At 41.4% G+C, this 17,926-nt stretch overlaps 3 protein-coding genes and 1 long non-coding RNA gene across 4 annotated transcripts; 2 read left to right on the plus strand and 2 right to left on the minus strand.

The window, feature by feature from the left end:
- Positions 1-22: 22 nt before the first annotated feature.
- On the minus strand, positions 23-1,333 carry LOC134190299 (TNF receptor-associated factor 6-like). The gene has a single exon (XM_062658752.1). The coding sequence runs from the start codon at positions 1,331-1,333 to the stop codon at positions 23-25; it is 1,311 nt and encodes a 436-aa protein (XP_062514736.1).
- A 203-nt stretch (positions 1,334-1,536) lies between these two features.
- On the minus strand, positions 1,537-3,099 carry LOC134190257 (uncharacterized). Its single transcript, XM_062658701.1, has 6 exons — positions 3,022-3,099; positions 2,869-2,962; positions 2,589-2,722; positions 2,334-2,528; positions 1,889-2,279; positions 1,537-1,824 (listed from the first exon to the last, which is right to left on the minus strand). The coding sequence occupies exons 4-6, from the start codon at positions 2,430-2,432 to the stop codon at positions 1,814-1,816; spliced, it is 501 nt and encodes a 166-aa protein (XP_062514685.1). The 5' UTR covers positions 2,433-2,528; positions 2,589-2,722; positions 2,869-2,962; positions 3,022-3,099; the 3' UTR covers positions 1,537-1,813.
- A 10,737-nt stretch (positions 3,100-13,836) lies between these two features.
- LOC134190434 (uncharacterized) lies at positions 13,837-14,200 on the plus strand. The gene is made up of 3 exons (XR_009971628.1): positions 13,837-13,867; positions 13,938-13,995; positions 14,057-14,200. It is a non-coding gene; the product is annotated as an uncharacterized LOC134190434 (long non-coding RNA).
- Positions 14,201-14,417: 217 nt separating this feature from the next.
- Positions 14,418-17,894, plus strand: LOC134190300 (complement C5-like). The gene is made up of 10 exons (XM_062658753.1): positions 14,418-14,742; positions 14,816-14,936; positions 15,010-15,225; positions 16,257-16,520; positions 16,835-16,888; positions 16,949-17,167; positions 17,220-17,375; positions 17,431-17,502; positions 17,696-17,786; positions 17,845-17,894. Exons 2-10 carry the CDS (start codon positions 14,898-14,900, stop codon positions 17,892-17,894), a joined length of 1,161 nt encoding a protein of 386 aa, XP_062514737.1. The 5' UTR covers positions 14,418-14,742; positions 14,816-14,897.
- Positions 17,895-17,926: the final 32 nt, after the last annotated feature.

Genomic DNA, 17,926 nt, shown 5'->3' on the forward strand with positions numbered 1-17,926 from the left:
CCATGCATGCCTGCTTCCTTTCCTACCGCTCTACATCCACATTAATAGTCACTTTAATAAGAATAGAATCATCCTTAATGTAGTGATGGGAAAGTAACTTTTCATGAGAGCAAAATGAGGCAAATCCCCACCCACTGCCTCCAGCAGTCATGTTTGTATGTGGAGGATGAATTTCTCTAGGAAGAGTATTTTCAGCTGACTGTTGATCCACAACTTCTAAAACATATGAGAATGGAAATGGCCAAACGAGCTTTTCATCAGATGTTCCACTAGTTGCAAACAGATGAAGACCAATGTATGTCTCAGTGCCCTGATTAGAACGAAACGGGGTAAGTTGAAGGTACAGATGATACCCAGGATATACATAGAATGAACTGCTTCTAATCTTCATTTCACCCGGTTTCTGTAATTTTGCTTGTGTGACTTTCTCAGACCAGTTCTTTATTCTCCATTTGTGCAGAAACCTGCCAGGTGGAAAGGAATACTCCATTCTTATCAATTCTCCACCTAGCTGTGATTCCACCTCTTCCAGTCTACTTTCTGTGCCTGCCAACTTAGCTTCAGTCTCTTTCAACTTTAATTTGGTTGCTTTTAGTTCTGTGGCCATCAGACTAAGATGGTTAGTAGTATTACTTTCAATGTGCCTTAGCAGTTCGTCACGTTTTCCTTTAAAAGAGCATCCGTTGTCCCTAAAATCACAATCAAGAATACTATTTGGACAATTTCCGTTTCTACCAGTGTGATCTTCCATCTGACTCCTTGCCAGGGTTTGCCCACACAAGTAAATACAGTCAACAGGATACTGAAGACATGTTAGGTGATGAGCCTCAAGATTCCTCCATTCCATTCTGGTGCTGCAATGATCACAACTAGTGACTCTTCTTACACACAGTCTTTCCTTGTGATCTTTCATTTTCTTTCGTATGACCATTTCTCCGCACTCGCTTACACACGGTTCTTTAACATATTCACATTCTTTCTCATGAATTTCTCTGTATCTCAACTCACCAACCCATTCACAGCTTTTCTCATATCGATCACATTTGATCATCAAATCCAGTATCTCTCTTTTCAGTGCATTGTCGGGAAAGGTCTCTGAACGCGTTAATGGCATTCCACATGAAGGACAAGGGAAACGCTGTCCAATGAAACGTGACTGGAAACTACGCCCTACGTTACGAGACATACAACTGGCACAAAAACGATGACCACAGTCTGTTTGTACCGGTTCTCGTAAAACCAGAAGACAAATAGCACATCTCAACCTATCGACGACGGGTTCAACAAACACAGCATCAAAGCCCTTTGCCGCTTCCGCCACTTGACTAGCCATCTGTACTATCGTGACATGCGAGAGTTGCTCATGCGCACTAACTCTACCGGTAGTCTTTACCCGGTAGCGTTCACGAACCGGGATGCGAGGCGACATACGGCTCCTTCAAAAATTAATGATATAAACTCTCCGTATGCGCAAACCACCTAGCAACCATATATTGCAGTGATCAGTGATGAAGTCTGAATCTTTCCGTTAGTATCTCGTTTCCATAGCAACAACTTCAAATTTTATTGTACACAATAACTAATGCACAAGAAAATATCATTATAACTATTACATGGCAAATACTATGATCAAGATAATTGGTTAAATAAGCTGAAAAACACTAAATCACATGCAAAAACACAAAACAACATATACTTAGACGTTGTGCTCATGTTAGCATTACCCAGGGCAGACCACGTGGAGATCGAAACACATACTGCCCCAAATTCTTAATGATAATGACAAAAAACACCAGACACACCAGACGACATCTCACACCACATCTAAATTGTACACACCACATTAGCACATAGTAGTGTAACATTTGCCATAATCAGTTCTACATACCCTGCAAGTCCCTCGTGGCATGGAATTCCTTGAAGCAATTACGATCACAAGCCACACATAAATGACGCTCACAAGATGTGCACTGGACATGGGAATGGTGTTGTCTCCCCCACCTCCCCCTTCTTGTGCAAAGAACGCATTCCTTGTTCTCTGGCACAAACTGAGGCAAGTGCACCAGAAAGGCATTCAGGCGGTCGACTTGGAGGTTCCTTGCCGGAACTTCCTTTCGACTACTGAAGCCATCTATTAGAGACTGTGCCAGGTCTTTTCTGAATGCTAAATAATGTCTCCTCCGACCAGTACCCCGATGTCTCTCATCAAACTCTCCTTCCACGATAAAAGAATTTAGCATAGCACATTCTAACACATAGCACAGTATGGCCTTCCATCCCTGTCATAAAACAACGTGTAAACAACTTCTTAGCAACAGAAAAAGACAACGTACTTTCATACTCTTGCGACCAGCATTGTAGAGTGAGATCATTTGGTCGCTACGTCTACTCCTCTCATGTTCTTGACATAGTCTGGCAACATAGCAGGACATGGAACATCCACTTTCTTCCTACAATCCTTCCTTACAGGTTGGCAATGATCCATCTCTAGTTCCGCAATAGAGAACGTCGACAGCATGTGAACATATCTGCACAGAAATACTACCAGACAGTTACATTTATCGACAGCTGACATGAGAAGGACCTACCTCCTGTCAAACCACACACATGCAACCATGTCAGCCTTGGTAAACCGCCGGTGATATCCCCTCTCAGCTCGAGCTTTGGGAGGGCAGAATTTGAGAGCCAGTTGTTTTGGTAACCGATCCGACTTGGTTTACACCTGCCACAGGCATAAATTCGGCGATCAAGCAGCCATTGGTAAACCTCCGTGTGTGTGTGTGTGTGTGTGTGTGTGTGTGTGTGTGTGTGTGTGTGTGTGTGTGTGTGTGTGTGTGTGTGTAGAAATTGTTAGTATACACAACATACCCGAGACCTGACAAGTTTCTCACGAGATCGATCACCGCCTGCGAACACAAACCAAACTTCTTTCGTCTGCCACCAGCAGCAGCAGAGGCATCACCTACAAATCATAATTTTCAGTTCCATTAGTCCTGTCACCGAAATTTAAGACTCATTCACCATCATCGTCTTCATTACTGTCATCACCATCATCATCTGCCAAACCAGGAACATCATCATCAGCAACAACCACCCCATCAACACTCGTATCCTTCCCTGCAGCATAGCTATGGAAAACCACTAAATTAAAATAAAAATGAAACCCACTCACCAACATAAACATTGAAATCATAAACGTAACCGTTGCTCGAAGACGACAAGACAAATACTTTTATGCCGCACTTGTGTGGCTTCGACTTGATATACTGTACACATACAGACAAGCAGGTTGACACACATTCACACAAAATGTTACTTTATAGGACAAACCTGACAAAACGAGATTTGACCCCTGAAGGCAATCACTGCTTTAGATTCAACGGCAATGTCCCGGGGCAAGGAGTACTCTGCCTGAAACGACTTCTTCAAGGCATCAATAAGTGGTCTAACCTTGCCCAACTTGTCGTACCCTTCCTGACCGAGTTGAATCTCCGTGTAGGGGTCAGAAACGTGCAGAAACCGTAAGATTTGTTCGAATCTGTGTAATAACACTCTGTAAATATTCTTTGAAATCAAGAAATGTGAACACTTGACCTACCTGACCAAAGTGAAGACACTTGCCAAGTTGGATTGTAAATACAAATCTTTCTTGAACCAGTAAATCTCGAGACGACGTAGATCCTGTATGCCCATGTGTATGAGGCAACCAAAAACAGGCCTTCAGCTCAGGAATGGTGACGTCTGTCCATGGTCGGGCATGGTCTTCCTCAGTCGGTTCCTCCAAATAATTTAGTGCATACAAATTAGTGCTTCTGAACAACAGCTCCCACACACCCTCTGTGAAAAACAACAAAAAAACTAAAAAATTATCAACATTCCAATCAAATAATTAAAATTCCCTCACCGCATGAAACCTTACAGCAAAGCCCCTTCATCGCAACTAAATTGTTTTGTGGGTTCAGACTGCTGGTCAAACTCCCAGACGCACGTTGGCTGGTGGATCGTACGCCAACCGTTCTCGGCATCAAGTTCCACAGCCCTTGCTAACTGTGCGTCGAGCTCAGACTTCCGCGACTTCCGGTAGCAACAGCGACACCGGAAGTTGAACGTGTGGTGGTTTCCTCTGACTCCTCGTCTCCCTCGATCGTACCCATCTCAGTATTATCCCTCTCCTCCACCAAAAACTCTTCATCGTCGTTCCTAGGCCGACGGCGACGGGCCAAAGAACCTATAACGCAACACTGTTTGTTCGCACGCAAAAACCTGTCGCATTCGAATGTTTCACCTCAGACGGCGGTAGATGGCCCTGGGGCATCATCATCAGATGTCTCCTGCACTGACCAAGTCAGTTCCAGGAGCCTAGCGTCAGTAGTATCGCGGCAAGACCTTCGAGAAAGACATGCTCGAGACAAAATGGCGACTAGTCACACCGGTTTTCGACTGCATCGCAACAACGCGTCTCTGATTGGACCATTAGAACAAAGGGGTTAGGTCACGCCTTTCTTAACGGTTGGGATCTAAACGGAACTGTTTGATAGGCCTCACGTGGTAGGTGACATACAACCTGAGTTGTCCACCGGGGGAGGGGCTAGAGTGTAGCTACTCATGTGTTACTCACTTCTAAATCGATATATGTAGTGCTATACCTATTTACAATCAATTTAATATTTGTTTGAGCGGCTTGCCAGAGTAGCCAAAACATTTGCGATGACGTTTGCATTCGCGTTTGCGTTGGTCTCTTGCACAGCCCCTCCTAATTTCGAATCGTTTAGGCTGTAATTTAAAAATATCGACGCAGACTCTTTTGCAGGAAACCGGCCTAAGCAAAGCCGGGTACTCAACGGAGGTGGAGACAAGGTATTCACGTCACGCACAAGTACGGCATAAAAGTATTTGTCTTGTCGTCTTCGAGCAACGGTTACGTTTATGATTTCAATGTTTATGTTGGTGAGTGGGTTTCATTTTTATTCAAATTTAGTGGTCTTTCAATAGCTATGCTGCAGGGAAGGATACGACTGTTGATGGGGTGGTTGTTGCTGATGATGATGTTCCTGGTTTGGCAGATGATGATGGTGATGACAGTAATGAAGACGATGATGGTGAATGAGTTTTATGTTTCGGTGACAGGACTAATGGAACTGAAAATTATGATTTGTAGGTGATGCCTCTGCTGCTGCTGGTGGCAGACGAAAGAAGTTTGGTTTGTGTTCGCAGGCGGTGATCGATCTCGTGAGAAACTTGTCAGGTCTCGGGTATGTTGTGTATACTAACAATTTCTACACCCCTCCCCCCCCGGAGCTTTACCAATGGCTGCTTGATCGCCGAATCTAGGCCTGTGGCAGGTGTAAACCAAGTCGGATCGGTTTCCCGAATCAACTGGCTCTCAAATTCCACCCTCCCAAAGCTCGAGCTGAGAGGGGATATCACCGGCGGTTTACCAAGGCTGACATAGTTGCATGTGTGTGGTTTGACAGGAGGTAGGTCCTTCTCATGTCAGCTGTCGATAAATGTAACTGTCTGGTAGTATTTCTGTGCAGATATGTTCACATGCTGTCGACGTTCTCTATTGCGGAACTAGGAGATGGATCATTGCCAACCTGTAAGGAAGGATTGTAGGAAGAAAGTGGATGTTCCATGTCCTCCTATGTTGCCAGACTATGTCAAGAACATGAGAGGAGTAGACGTAGCGACCAAATGATCTCACTCTACAATGCTGGTCGCAAGAGTATGAAAGTACGTTGTCTGTTTCTGTTGCTAAGAAGTTGTTTACACGTTGTTTTAAGACAGGGATGGAAGGCCATACTGTGCTATGTGTTAGAATGTGCTATGCTAAATTCTTTTTCGTGGAAGGAGAGTTTGATGAGAGACATCGGGGTACTGGTCGGAGGAGACATTATTTAGCATTCAGAAAAGACCTGACACAGTCTCTAATAGATGGCTTCAGTAGCCGAAAGGAAGTTCCGGCAAGGAACCTCCAAGTCGACTGCCTGAATGCCTTTCTGGTGCACTTGCCTCAGTTTGTGCCGGAGAACAAGGAATGCGTTCTTTGCACAAGAAGGGGGAGGTGGGGGAGACAACACCATTCCCATGTCCAGTGCACATCTTGTGAGTGTCATTGATGTGCGGCTCGTGATCGTAAATTGCTTCAAGGAATTCCATACCACGAGGGACTTGTAGGGTATGTAGAACTGATTATGGCAAATGTTACACTACTATGTGCTAATGTGGTGTGTACAATTTAGGTGTGGTGTGAGATGTCGTCTGGTGTGTCTGGTATTTTTGTCATTATCGTTAAAAAATTTGGGGCAGTATGTGTTCCAATCTCCACGTGGTCTGCACTGGGTAATGCTAACATGAGCACAACGTCTAAGTATATGTTGTTTTGGGTTTGTGCATGTGATTTAGTGTTTTTCAGCTAATTCAACCAATTATCTTGATCATAGTATTTGCCATGTAATAGTTATAATGATATTTTCTTGTGCATTAGTTATTGTGTACAATAAAATTTGAAGTTGTTGCTATGGAAACGAGATACTAACGGAAAGATTCAGAATTCGTCACTGATCACTGCAATATATGGTTGCTAAAGTCTGTTTGAACATTAGAGAGGACGTGGGGGGAAACCCGTATCTCCTGAAGTGGACGTCCTAGCAGGTTGATTTTAACATCATTGGAAAGCTCACAAGGAGGAGGTTCCAGATTAGTTAATGAATACTGTGATTGGTTCTTTAATACGACACAATTTGTAACTTCCTGTATGTCACTCGCTTGGCCCTGCCCTCCTCTTGCATTTACACCAGGTGTCAATAACTTCAAAGCCACCGCTATAACGCCCACTACTTGAAAGCTGACGGAGACGTACTTTGAACTATGGATTGATAAGTAAATCAGCTGTAGCTAGCAAGCCTAAGTAGTTGAAGCATTGGTTTAACCTTTGAACCAAGTTTATAGCTAAACTGGAACCGTTTATTTCACTAGCCGGAATTAACAACGCCCATCTCTGCTCTTCAATTCCTTATCTATTAACCGCAGTTCCCACGTCCTCTCCAATAATCGAACTGACTTTAGGTGTCTTGAGCATACGGGGATTCTAGATTCAATTATTTTTAAAGGGGCCGTATGTGGTCTCGCATCCCGGTTCGTGAACGCTACCGGCTAGAGACTACAGGTAGAGTTAGTGCGCATGAGCAACTATTCGCGTGTCACGATAATGTGCAAATGGCTAGTCGAGTGGTGGAAGCGGCAAAGGGCTTCGATGCTGTGTTTGTTGAACCTGTCGTCGATAGGTTGAGATGTGCTATTTGTCTTCTAGTTTTACGAGAACCGGTACAAACAGACTGTGGTTATCATTTTTGTGCCTGTTGCTTGTCTCCTAACGAAGGGCGAGGTTCCCAGTCACGTCCCATTGGAGAGCGTTTCCCTTGTCCTTTATGTAGAACGCCGCTAACGCGTTCAAAGATCTTTCCATCTTATTCTGATGGCCACAGAACTAAAAGCAACCAAATTAAAGTTGAAAGAGACTGAAGCTAAGTTGGCAGGCACAGAAAGTAGACTGGAAAGGTGGAATCACAGCTAGGTGGAGAATCGATAAGAATGGAGTATTCCTTTCCACCTGGCAGGTTTCTGCACAAATGGAGAATAAAGAACTGGTCTGAGAAAGTCACACAAGCAAAATTACAGAAACCGGTTGAAATGAAGATTAACAGCAGTTCATTCTATGTGTATCCTGGGTATCATCTGTACCTTCAACTTACCCCGGTTCATTCTAATCAGGGCACTGAGACATACATTGGTTTTCATCTGTTTGCAACTAGTGGAACATCTGATGGGAAGCTCGTTTGGCCATTTGCATTCTCATACGTTTTAGAAGTTGTGGATCAACAGTCAGCTGAAAATACTCTTTCTAGAGAAATTTATACTCCACATACGAACATGACTGCTGGAGGCAGTGGGTGGGGTTTCCCTCATTTTGCTCTCATGAAAAGTTACTTTCCCATCACTACATTAAGGATGATTCTATTCTTATTAAAGTGACTATTAATGTGGAGGTGGAGGCGTAGGAAAGGAAGTGGGCTTGCATGATTTTCAACCTATTTAGGTTCATGAAATATTAAATTCTTGTTATTGCGATGTTTTTATTCTTATCAAACTGTGGATGTGTAGAAGTAGCAGGAGCTGGTACAGTGCAATGTTATCACCTATACTAGTCATACACTGTATGTGTTGTAGGCAGTTCCCTTTGTATTGTTAGAATTGATTTGTAGTGATATTCTATGCCGGTGACTTTGCATAAAAATTGTGAGTGTACTGTATGAATGGAAAATTACTTTTTATGAGTAGAGTGAATGAGCATTGTGCTTGTTTGCTAACACATGCATGCTTAGTAATATCTAATGAGTTACTCTCGAGACGCCAAAACATGAGATTACTGTATCAGATATTAGCAGATACTAGGTGTCCAACACGTGACGGTACAGAATGACAGGGCCGCTCACTGCAATTTTATTTCATCTACTGTTGAAAAGTGCTGCATTTTTAAACTTAATAAAAGCCGAAACTAATAATTTTCGGTCCGCAACAAATGTGCAACTATTTTAAAATGGCGCATGTAGATACTCGTGCTCCCTAATTATCTACGAAGCTTGGCCACGCCGCCGCTTATCTGAAGACGTAGTAGACACGAACGAGAATCTTCACACATTTTCGTCAGTTGCAAGGTTGACTTCATGCACGTTTAGTTAACTAAGTTAATTAACTAACTCCTAGGTTGGTGCAAATGTCGAAAGGATAGACTGAAAACTATGCAGAAGTGTATGGAACCTGGTGTGTAGTGATATTCCTAGAGTTCTTCTTACTTTTCATTAAGTTATTATTAACTTAATTAATAAACAAATCAACTAATTAATTAAACCACAAGTGTGTATTGATGCACATAAATTGTCAATATTTTTCTTTTATTTTTCTATTTTTATTGCCATACATGAATTGATGGTGTCTAGTATTGAAATTCAATCTATCGTTCAAAAAGTTGTCGACATCAACACAGCAAACAGCTTCATGTATTTATCTATTATCGCACGCGCGTGAAATCTCCTCTATAAATAGCCACCTACGCATCGTGCCTAAAGTGACTATCAAGGGGTTTTTTTACTCTAGTTGTTGTCGAAGCTGCAAATCTTTAGTTCTTCGCACGCCTCGTTTTTGCCAATCTCCTTGCCTACAAACTTGGCGAGAATCGGCTCGTACTCGTTCACAATATTGTCGCACGTTTCGGCCGTCTAGCCGGGCATACGAGAACCACTTTGTTTCACTTCCTTTCGATTCCTTCCATCGTCTTCTGTCTTGAAATAATCTTTTCAATCATCGACATTAACATCTCGCAGGCATTGCATAGCGGCTTGAAAAGAGCAAACAAACCATTTTAAGAAATATACATCGATTATTGTCACCATTTCCACTGATTTACTGCATAAATATCTTAAATTCATTCTGTGCGCATGCTCTTTTGGAGTCGTTTCTATTATCGCTGTTGCTCATTACGCATGCGTATATTTTAATTGTATTTATGTAACGGATGTCGATTTTGAGCTAAAATAATTAAAGGTGTGTCAGTTTCTTTGAAAGACGCTTGTAAATCTCTTGTCGATTGTATTGTTTACCACTAGTAAAAAATTAGCTAAAAAGTGCATGTTTATCCTGTTGTTACCATGTGCATGCACCGGGAAGTGCTGATGTTCATGGTCCATGTGGTCATTCCGTTTTAGGTGACGTAATTTCAGTGGCGTATATTAAATGCAATAACCGTTTACAAATCGCAAGTGAACCTCAGCAAATGCTATGACGTCATTGTATCAAGAAATCTAGGAAGATACTTTTTCCAACATGCAGGGCCGGATCAAGAGGCGAGTTCAGGGGGTTTCAACCCCTCTTTTCCAATAGGCGTGGTTCAATAATTTCATATATTTTCTTTAGAAAAGAGAAAATTAGTAATGCTATAAATAACTGCTACCAGGTCAAACCCCTCTTCAAAAATTCCTGGATCCGGCCATGAACATGGATTTGCAAGTCTTGCCTTTGCGTCACCAAACAGTGACCTGTGTTGTGTGTGTGTGTGTGTGTGTGTGTGTGTGTGTGTGTGTGTGTGTGTGCGTGCGTGCGTGCGTGCTTGCGTGCGTGCGTGCGTGCGTGCGTGCTTGCGTGCGTGCGTGCTTGCGTGCGTGCGTGCTTGCGTGCTTGCGTGCGTGCGTGCGTGCGTGCGTGTGTCCGTGTGTGTGTGTGCGTGCGTGCGTGCGTGCGTGCGTGTGATAATACCTGACCGCCTGCATGACATGCACTTGAAGAAAAATTTCGGATCAAAAACGATTATGCAACAAATGTACAAACATACCAAGGATTCTTTCGCTCTCTCTCAGGAATTCTGCAGAATTTGGGGTCAAACCCGTGCACAAGTCTCGTGCATTCCTTGCAACAAAAATCGATCTTCTCGATCCGTCCCAACCGATCCAGTGTGTGACGCCACTGCATAGCTCCTATACAGGACCCTGATGTTGATGACATGTCGGTTGCAAACGCTCGGATCGAAGCCATCGACTCATATTACAACACAGTCTGTACCCCGTGTAGTCATGACATGTTGCCATCGTTTGTAATACTCTGACACGCCATTCCATTCCATGTTGACTCTGTTATTCTAATTATGGCTTCTGCTAATGTTTTGTGCTAGGGCAAGAGAATGACCTAGCAATGACCGCCTACTTTGTTTTGAGTTTACTGGAGGTTGTACTTTTGAGAGAAAATCAGTTCTTACAGTAAGAGCTACTAATAGATTTGGACATGATAACTAAAGTCTAGGTTTTTGCAAGCATTTGGTACATGATGATGATGATGATGATGATGATGATGATGATGATGATGATGATGATGATGATGATGATGATGATGATGATGATGATGATGATGATGTGTTGATATCGGTAATAGTAGCATTTACTGTTAGCAACAATTTGCCAGTGCACTGCAATAATTTGCGAATTTAAACATAACTATAGAGGTTAATTAAAACAATTATTTTTGTAGCCCAAGGTTTGTGTTACTGTCACTAGCGTCGTACCAGACCGTCTCACGCCGTCGTGCCCGGTTCCCGGATAACACGACAACACCGACGGGAACCGGGCACGACGGCGCGAGACGGTCTAGTACGAGGCTAGCTGTCACCTACATGCAAAATGAAGTTAATGAGATCGTATGCTCAAGCGATTGTGTACTTGGCATTGGCTAAAGGCTTGCAATACTTCCCATTGTGGTCTTGCAAACTAGAGAGTGTTTGTGATTCTGCTGTTATATTACAGACTACACACAGCGTGACCTATTTTAGTGCCAATAATACATAATCATCAAGAATTTAAAGTTTTAATAATACTGTCTAGATGGAGACGGATTGATGCATTAGGATGCTGACGCTTCTGTCGGAGAAGCGTATTGGTATCCAAGTCTTCAATTATTTCAGTAGAAATGACTACTTACGTGCTTGAGGCTTGCCTCGTTGTGTCTGACTGCCAGTGAGCATCATCAATTGCCAGGTGGCATAATAACGCAAGGAATAACCAGAGGGGACTATGTATCAACACAAGTAATATAGCAATTTAGATACAATAATCAGTTTCTATACATTGCTGTTTATAACTGTCTATGTATAGGCGTGAGGATACAGTTGTGACTCTTAGTTAAACATAAATAGGTTATTGCGAAAGGATTCTTTAAACGACGTTATAAACAAGGTGGAAACCTGCGACACTGGACTGAGACAAACTACGGTGATCATAATATGGTCAAATTGACTGCGTTGTAGTAATGTATTTGTTTGATCCGGGTACTACATTCCTAGACTGTATTGGAGCGGTGTGCATTTAATCTCAGCGTCCAAGTTGATGTAGTTAATCTTTATAACGACATCGAAGGAGAGAACACAGCAGAATCAAACCTCTTCCAAAAGTTTCTTTCTATATTATCTTCTGCTGGAAGTATTTACTTAGTAGTTCAGGCTATTGTCAGACCATCAACACAAATGTGTTGGCGGACGATAATGTCACCTAGGAGGCGTTATGATTGTGATCGTCTAGCAAGCTCCAGAGACAGCAACGCCCACTTTCGACGAATCTGCGGTACGTACTTGAATGTGTGGGCACCGAAAGTCGAGCTTGGAAACAATGATGTGTAAACTAGTTGCCAACTTTGTAATCGTATTGTCTTGTTTTATTGTTGCAGTAAATGCTGGGTAAGTGAGATTTGTGCTTTCGTCACTCTGCAATCGTTTTGTTGTTAATTAATGCATAGATCATTTCTTATTTCAGCAACTACTTTGTTGCACTTCCAAGAGAACTACAATGCTGCAGTAACGAGAAAGTCGTCGTTTCCGTTTACGGAGTTGGAGCATTTTCTATCCCCACAAAATTGCAGGTCACAGACGCCAACGACAGAGTTGTCTCGGCTACTAATCTAGTCAACGTTACACAAGGTGAGATACAGAACGAGACGTTGCAGTTTATGCGTGTACGGCCTAGCTAGAGACCGTTCAAATTTTTAAATATTTTTCACGAACGTCTATACAACACTTCCTGTCAGACAAGCGGTGAGTAAGGGTGTGGTTAGACTATCAAAATTGTAGAGGTTACCTGCTGGGTATAAATTTTTAGAAGAACGTTATATTGTCTGAAAGGCCACACTTACAGTATGAAGGCATTGTTTTCCTATAGCTAGGCCCATGTCTAGAGCGACACCACTATATAAAGTGAAAGACTGGAACACTACTTTATACAGTCCTGTAGTCTAACATGTTGTGCCAGGTCGACTATTTTGGTCAAGGCTTTTTAGTTTCGTTGGTCGTGTACGTGTAGATTAGCTAACGCCAAAGGCTGGTCTTCCGACACCGTTTCTTCTATTAATTGCACTTCCTGTTGGAGCTGTCATAACCGGTTGAGGAACAGCTAGAGATGAAACCATGCATAACTATATGAATCACTTTGAGCGTTTCCAGGGTCTCGTCTGTTTTGCGCTGATAATATGTCAGTAGCGGATCCATGCAGAGTTTGGCTGAAAGGGAGAGGGGTGGGTGGGTGGGTGCGTGGGTGGGTGGGTGGGTGGGTGGGTGGGGTGTGGGTGGGTGGGTGGGTGGGGTGTGGGTGGGTGTGGGTGGGTGGGTGGGTGGGGTGTGGGTGGGTGTGGGTGGGGGTGAGGGTGGCACACGCAACTAACAATTGGTATGACATCATCAAGTTTATGAAGTCACACACTCACCGCGTCTCTCTCTCTCTCTCTCTCTCTCTCTCTGGTATATATATATATATATATATATATATATATATATATATATATATATATATATATATACACATGGTATACATATAGATACGAATGATCATTTCCTTGAATTTCAATTTCTAGGTACTTCCATTGAATTTTCTCTCTCGATACCTTGTCAACATCTTCCCAAGCCGCAAATACCAGGACAGAAACGTTTTGTTACGGTTAAAACCATTAGCAACCACCCCGTTTTGTCATTCAGCAAAGCTGTGACGGTAGATGTCCGAAACAGTCCAGAGTTAGTTCTTGTCCAGACCGACAAGCCTGTATACACAAAAGACGACAAGGGTAACACGGTTGTGATAGTTGTTCTCATGTCGAGAAAACATAGGGTGCGTTCGTGTCTCTTCAGTTGACATCCGAGTGGCAGTTCTTGGCTGCAACTTATCTCCTTGCTGTGGATATGATAGCGACGTGAGATGTCTGGTAAAAGCATTTATGCATGAAACGCTCTAAAGATTATTTGTTTCACTTGCAGTGTGTGTGCAACGTCTCTTTAGATGTCAAGGTATGTGCACACTCAAAATTGGTCTGCTAGGTCGTTGTATATTCATGGTATTGTATCGCTCGTTCTTCAGAATCCGCAAGACGCTATAATAGACAGACATCTTATTAGACCATGCTCAACCAAAGGAGGTAACGCATAACTACATTGTATTATCAAATTTGATCTGAACTTGTAGTCAAATTCAATTAGCTATTGAGAGAATAAACTTCAACTTGGGTATCTCCCCTATTGAAGGTGATTGGTCAATTGTTGCTAAACGGAGTTGCGATGTAAAAGATAAAATGGTTGTATATATTTGATGTAAGGACGATGTTGTTTTCTTTATGCAGGATATTGAGATTTCAAGCACAAGTTTTGCAGTAACAAATTATGGTTAGCATAACGCGTACATGGACAAGCGCAAACACACACACACACACACACACACACACACACACACACACACACACACACACACACGCACACACGCACGCACGCACGCACGCACACACACACACACACACACACGCACACACACACACACACACACACACACACACACACACACACACGCATGCAAACACGCGCGCGCGCACACACACTTACCTACTTTACAAACAAACAAACAAAATAACAAACAAACAAACAACACAGACACTCACTCACAAACGCAAACACATTCGTGTGTGCTGGCAAAGGCATATTTGGGGACGTGAAGTACTTGTATCTTTCAAATGCAGGCAATCTCTCATAATTGTCTACAGCAGATTGCTCGTTTCTCTTATTTTTACTACTTCTATTGTCTATCTAGTCTTACCTCGTTTTGAAATCATTATAAGACCACCCAGATTTGTGAAAGCAACTGATGATCACATAGAATTAAGTGTGTCAGCACGGTAAGAGACAGTGCATAATATAGCTTTTGTTTATGCATGGCATTGCAAAAAGAAATACTTGTTTGTCTTCAAGGTATTTCTATGGAAAGGGTGTTGTGGGATTACTGAACGTAAAAATCGGTATCTGCAATGTTACAAGATCGACTGCAAATGTCATGATTTTTGAGCAAAAAGACCTTCGTTTACTATCAGATGTAAGTAGAATCTCTTTCCCTTTGCATTCAATCATTGAACAATTAAAATATTATTTTTCTAATCTACATGCAGGATCAAGGAACTAAGCACATAGTATTTGATAATGGAGAATATGACGAGTTTCCTCTCAACAAGCATTTGTGTGTTATTGCTAATGTAAAGGAGAAAGCTAGTGGCGTTGAATTGTCTAAGTTAGACAATTCTGCAGTATTCACGGACCATCTTGTTAAGCTTGACTGCGATCTTATGTCATCATTCTACAGACCAAGTTTTCCTTTACAGATGCAGGTTAGATTTGTTTAATTAATTAAAAAGGCTTGACTAACAAATGATCTAAGATGGAATGATAAACAGGCAGACGAACAAACACAGAGGCAGAAAGACAGAGAAAAAAACACGGACGAACGAACAGACAGACAGGTGACAAAAATTAACAGACATAGAACACCGTAAGTCAGAAAGAGGGGCCCGACAGATTTATTTACAATAGGAGGACAATGCTGCTAGACAGTTTAACGTTGATGGACGGACGAATATGATGGTCAGCAAAGCAGACAAAGTTAGAAGCTAACACGTTTAATTAAATTCGTGCATGCATGTAGAGATTAGTTTGCAATTTGTTAACAATCAAACTGACTTGAGATATAAATATGTACAGTAGCCATGTCAGCGTTATCTATGCTCCGTTACCGAGAATAGACTGCATATTTGCCTACTAAATGAAATAATGGGTTTGCATGCGAATGCTACAGATATAGCCAGAATAGCAGTGGCAGATCTGGAATTCATGATTGATAACTGGCTGTGGCTTTAGTTACTATTGTAAACAGAATTATCAGATTGATGAATACCTTGATACCGCGTATACTATAGTTGTCGTCTGGCACAGCATTAAGCTACTGTGAAATTTCTGTATATTTTCACGAACATCAGCAAATACAAAAGATCCAAAGAGTATTCATTAGCAAAAACATTGAAAAACGTCATTCTTCTAGGACGCTTCGTAGCAAAAGTGTCAATAACAGCATCATTGTCTAGAGAGATATTATAAATATACATAAGAATTATAGCACTAAATGCTGTTAGCGTATTGTATTTCTTAGCTCAATCTTGACTGTTTACTCGCTCTACCGAAAGTGTCGTAACGACAATAACCTTTATAATAATTTATAAATTAGAATGACTTTTTCGTTTTTCAAAATGGGTTTTGAGACTTAGAATCCAATACTTCTAATTAAGGCAACCTACTTAATTTTTTTCTACAGGTTTACTTACATTACATAAGAAATAGACTTGTATTGAAATATTTTATGTTACAGATTCGTGCTCGTGATCCAAATGGAGAAACTTTAAAACATGTCGAGATTTTGGTGACAGAACCCGATGGTCATGTTAAGAGAAAGAAAACAGGTGATAACGGTATAGCCAATGTTGCCATCAACTTAGGAAACGTCAGTGGCGATATTGATATTCTGGTCAAAGCCAAAGACCAAACACTTGGAGATATATGCAAATTTCATGAATTCTGTTCTCCATGCAGTCAACAAATTACAGTCAAGCCAAAATTCGTGGGCAAAATTGAAGTACATAACAAATCACGTCACAATGTCTGCTCATTTTATAGATATACTACCTAATTAATGACGTGATTTAAAATTTAAATCATAGAAGTTGCATGTTAATCCCATGGTTTGTGATATCGCGTAATATATTATATTAAACGTTTTATACTAATAGCCCAAAATTTGCTATATATAAATAAATTATTAAAACAATTAATAAAATATTGTAGACGTAGATGCAATTTGTTATACAATGTTAATGGATATTACAATGTGGTATGTCTAATTGTTTATTTAATTCTGTTTTATATTGTATAATATATATTATTTATTAGGTTGGTGATTATGGTGATTTTGAGATTACTAAGACCAGCTGTGACAACAGAATAGTAAGAGGTTTTGCCTAACTGCATTTCCTTTTAATTAATTAGTTTATTCAATTTTCTCAGTTGCATATCACAGCGGTTGTTGTTGCCAGAGGACGCATTCAGTCCTCACAGCATGTCCAAACAGAGAGAGACATTGTCACCACTTTCCAAGTTGTCATAACGCCTCAGTTGGCCAATCGATTTTGCGTTATTGTATACTATATTGATCGATGCGGAGGTGGAAGTCATGTCATTTCTGACTTTGCTTGCGCTGAGACAGAGAAGGCTTGCGGCAATGAGGTAGAAGAGATTGTGTTTTTAAACTTTTACTAAGCTAAAATGGATATTTTAGATTTCTCTTGAGATTGTGGGTAGCAAAGAGGTTAACCCTGGCAGCGACCTGACACTGAACATCAATGTGGCATGTCCAAACTCTGATGTTGTGCTGTTAGCTGTCGACAAACGTGTCTCCACTATTAATAGTGAAAACAAGTTTTCAAGAGATGAGGTGAGACGTGTTATGGTGAGTATGGACAATCGCTGATGGCTAAGTTATTGAGCAGATGTTTGAAGCTTTGAATAAATGTTCAACTTCGTGTGGTCGCACAGTTGCAAGCTCAGACGGAATATTTGACGTAAGTATTAGATTAAATAATGCCAGTATGCAATAATTTTCCTTTTTACAGCAGCTTTTAGCATAAATGTATTTTCAAGATATTGTATTTATATGTTATTGCATATGCTAATTAAGTCAAACGTTTCAGGTGTACTAGAATGTGAGTATACACTCTATTTTAGCTTTAATAAAGGTGGCGTATTTGCTTTTAGGTTGTTGGATTGACAGCAATTTCAGGCACAAACTTTAATCCGCAATGCAGTTGTTGCACACAGTCGTGTTCAAAAGTCTGTTTGAGAGATGGTGCGTCTAACGATCATTTCACTAGCGAGAAGGTGCGTTGCAATATCATTTGTTTTAGATGATCAATGTGTAAGCAACCGACAAAAGCGATCTATAGTATCAGGTTAACACTAAATTTTGTTTCTTTAGGCCCTGTACTG

Source organism: Corticium candelabrum, chromosome 14 (genome assembly GCF_963422355.1).
Source record: "Corticium candelabrum chromosome 14, ooCorCand1.1, whole genome shotgun sequence".
NCBI classification, from domain to species: domain Eukaryota; kingdom Metazoa; phylum Porifera; class Homoscleromorpha; order Homosclerophorida; family Plakinidae; genus Corticium; species Corticium candelabrum.

Coding starts and splice junctions, on each gene's coding strand:
- LOC134190299 (XM_062658752.1), bottom strand. CDS start 1,333: ATGGCTAGTCAAGTGGCGGAAGCGGCAAAGGGCTTTGATGCTGTGTTT.
- LOC134190257 (XM_062658701.1), bottom strand. CDS start 2,432: ATGTCCTGCTATGTTGCCAGACTATGTCAAGAACATGAGAGGAGTAGA. Junction 2,280..2,333: donor CTGGTCGCAAGAGTATGAAA/GTACGTTGTCTT, acceptor GTTTTATGACAG/GGATGGAAGGCCATACTGTG.
- LOC134190300 (XM_062658753.1), top strand. CDS start 14,898: ATGATTTTTGAGCAAAAAGACCTTCGTTTACTATCAGAT. Junction 14,937..15,009: donor ACCTTCGTTTACTATCAGAT/GTAAGTAGAATC, acceptor ATCTACATGCAG/GATCAAGGAACTAAGCACAT. Junction 16,521..16,834: donor AATTCGTGGGCAAAATTGAA/GTACATAACAAA, acceptor ATTATTTATTAG/GTTGGTGATTATGGTGATTT.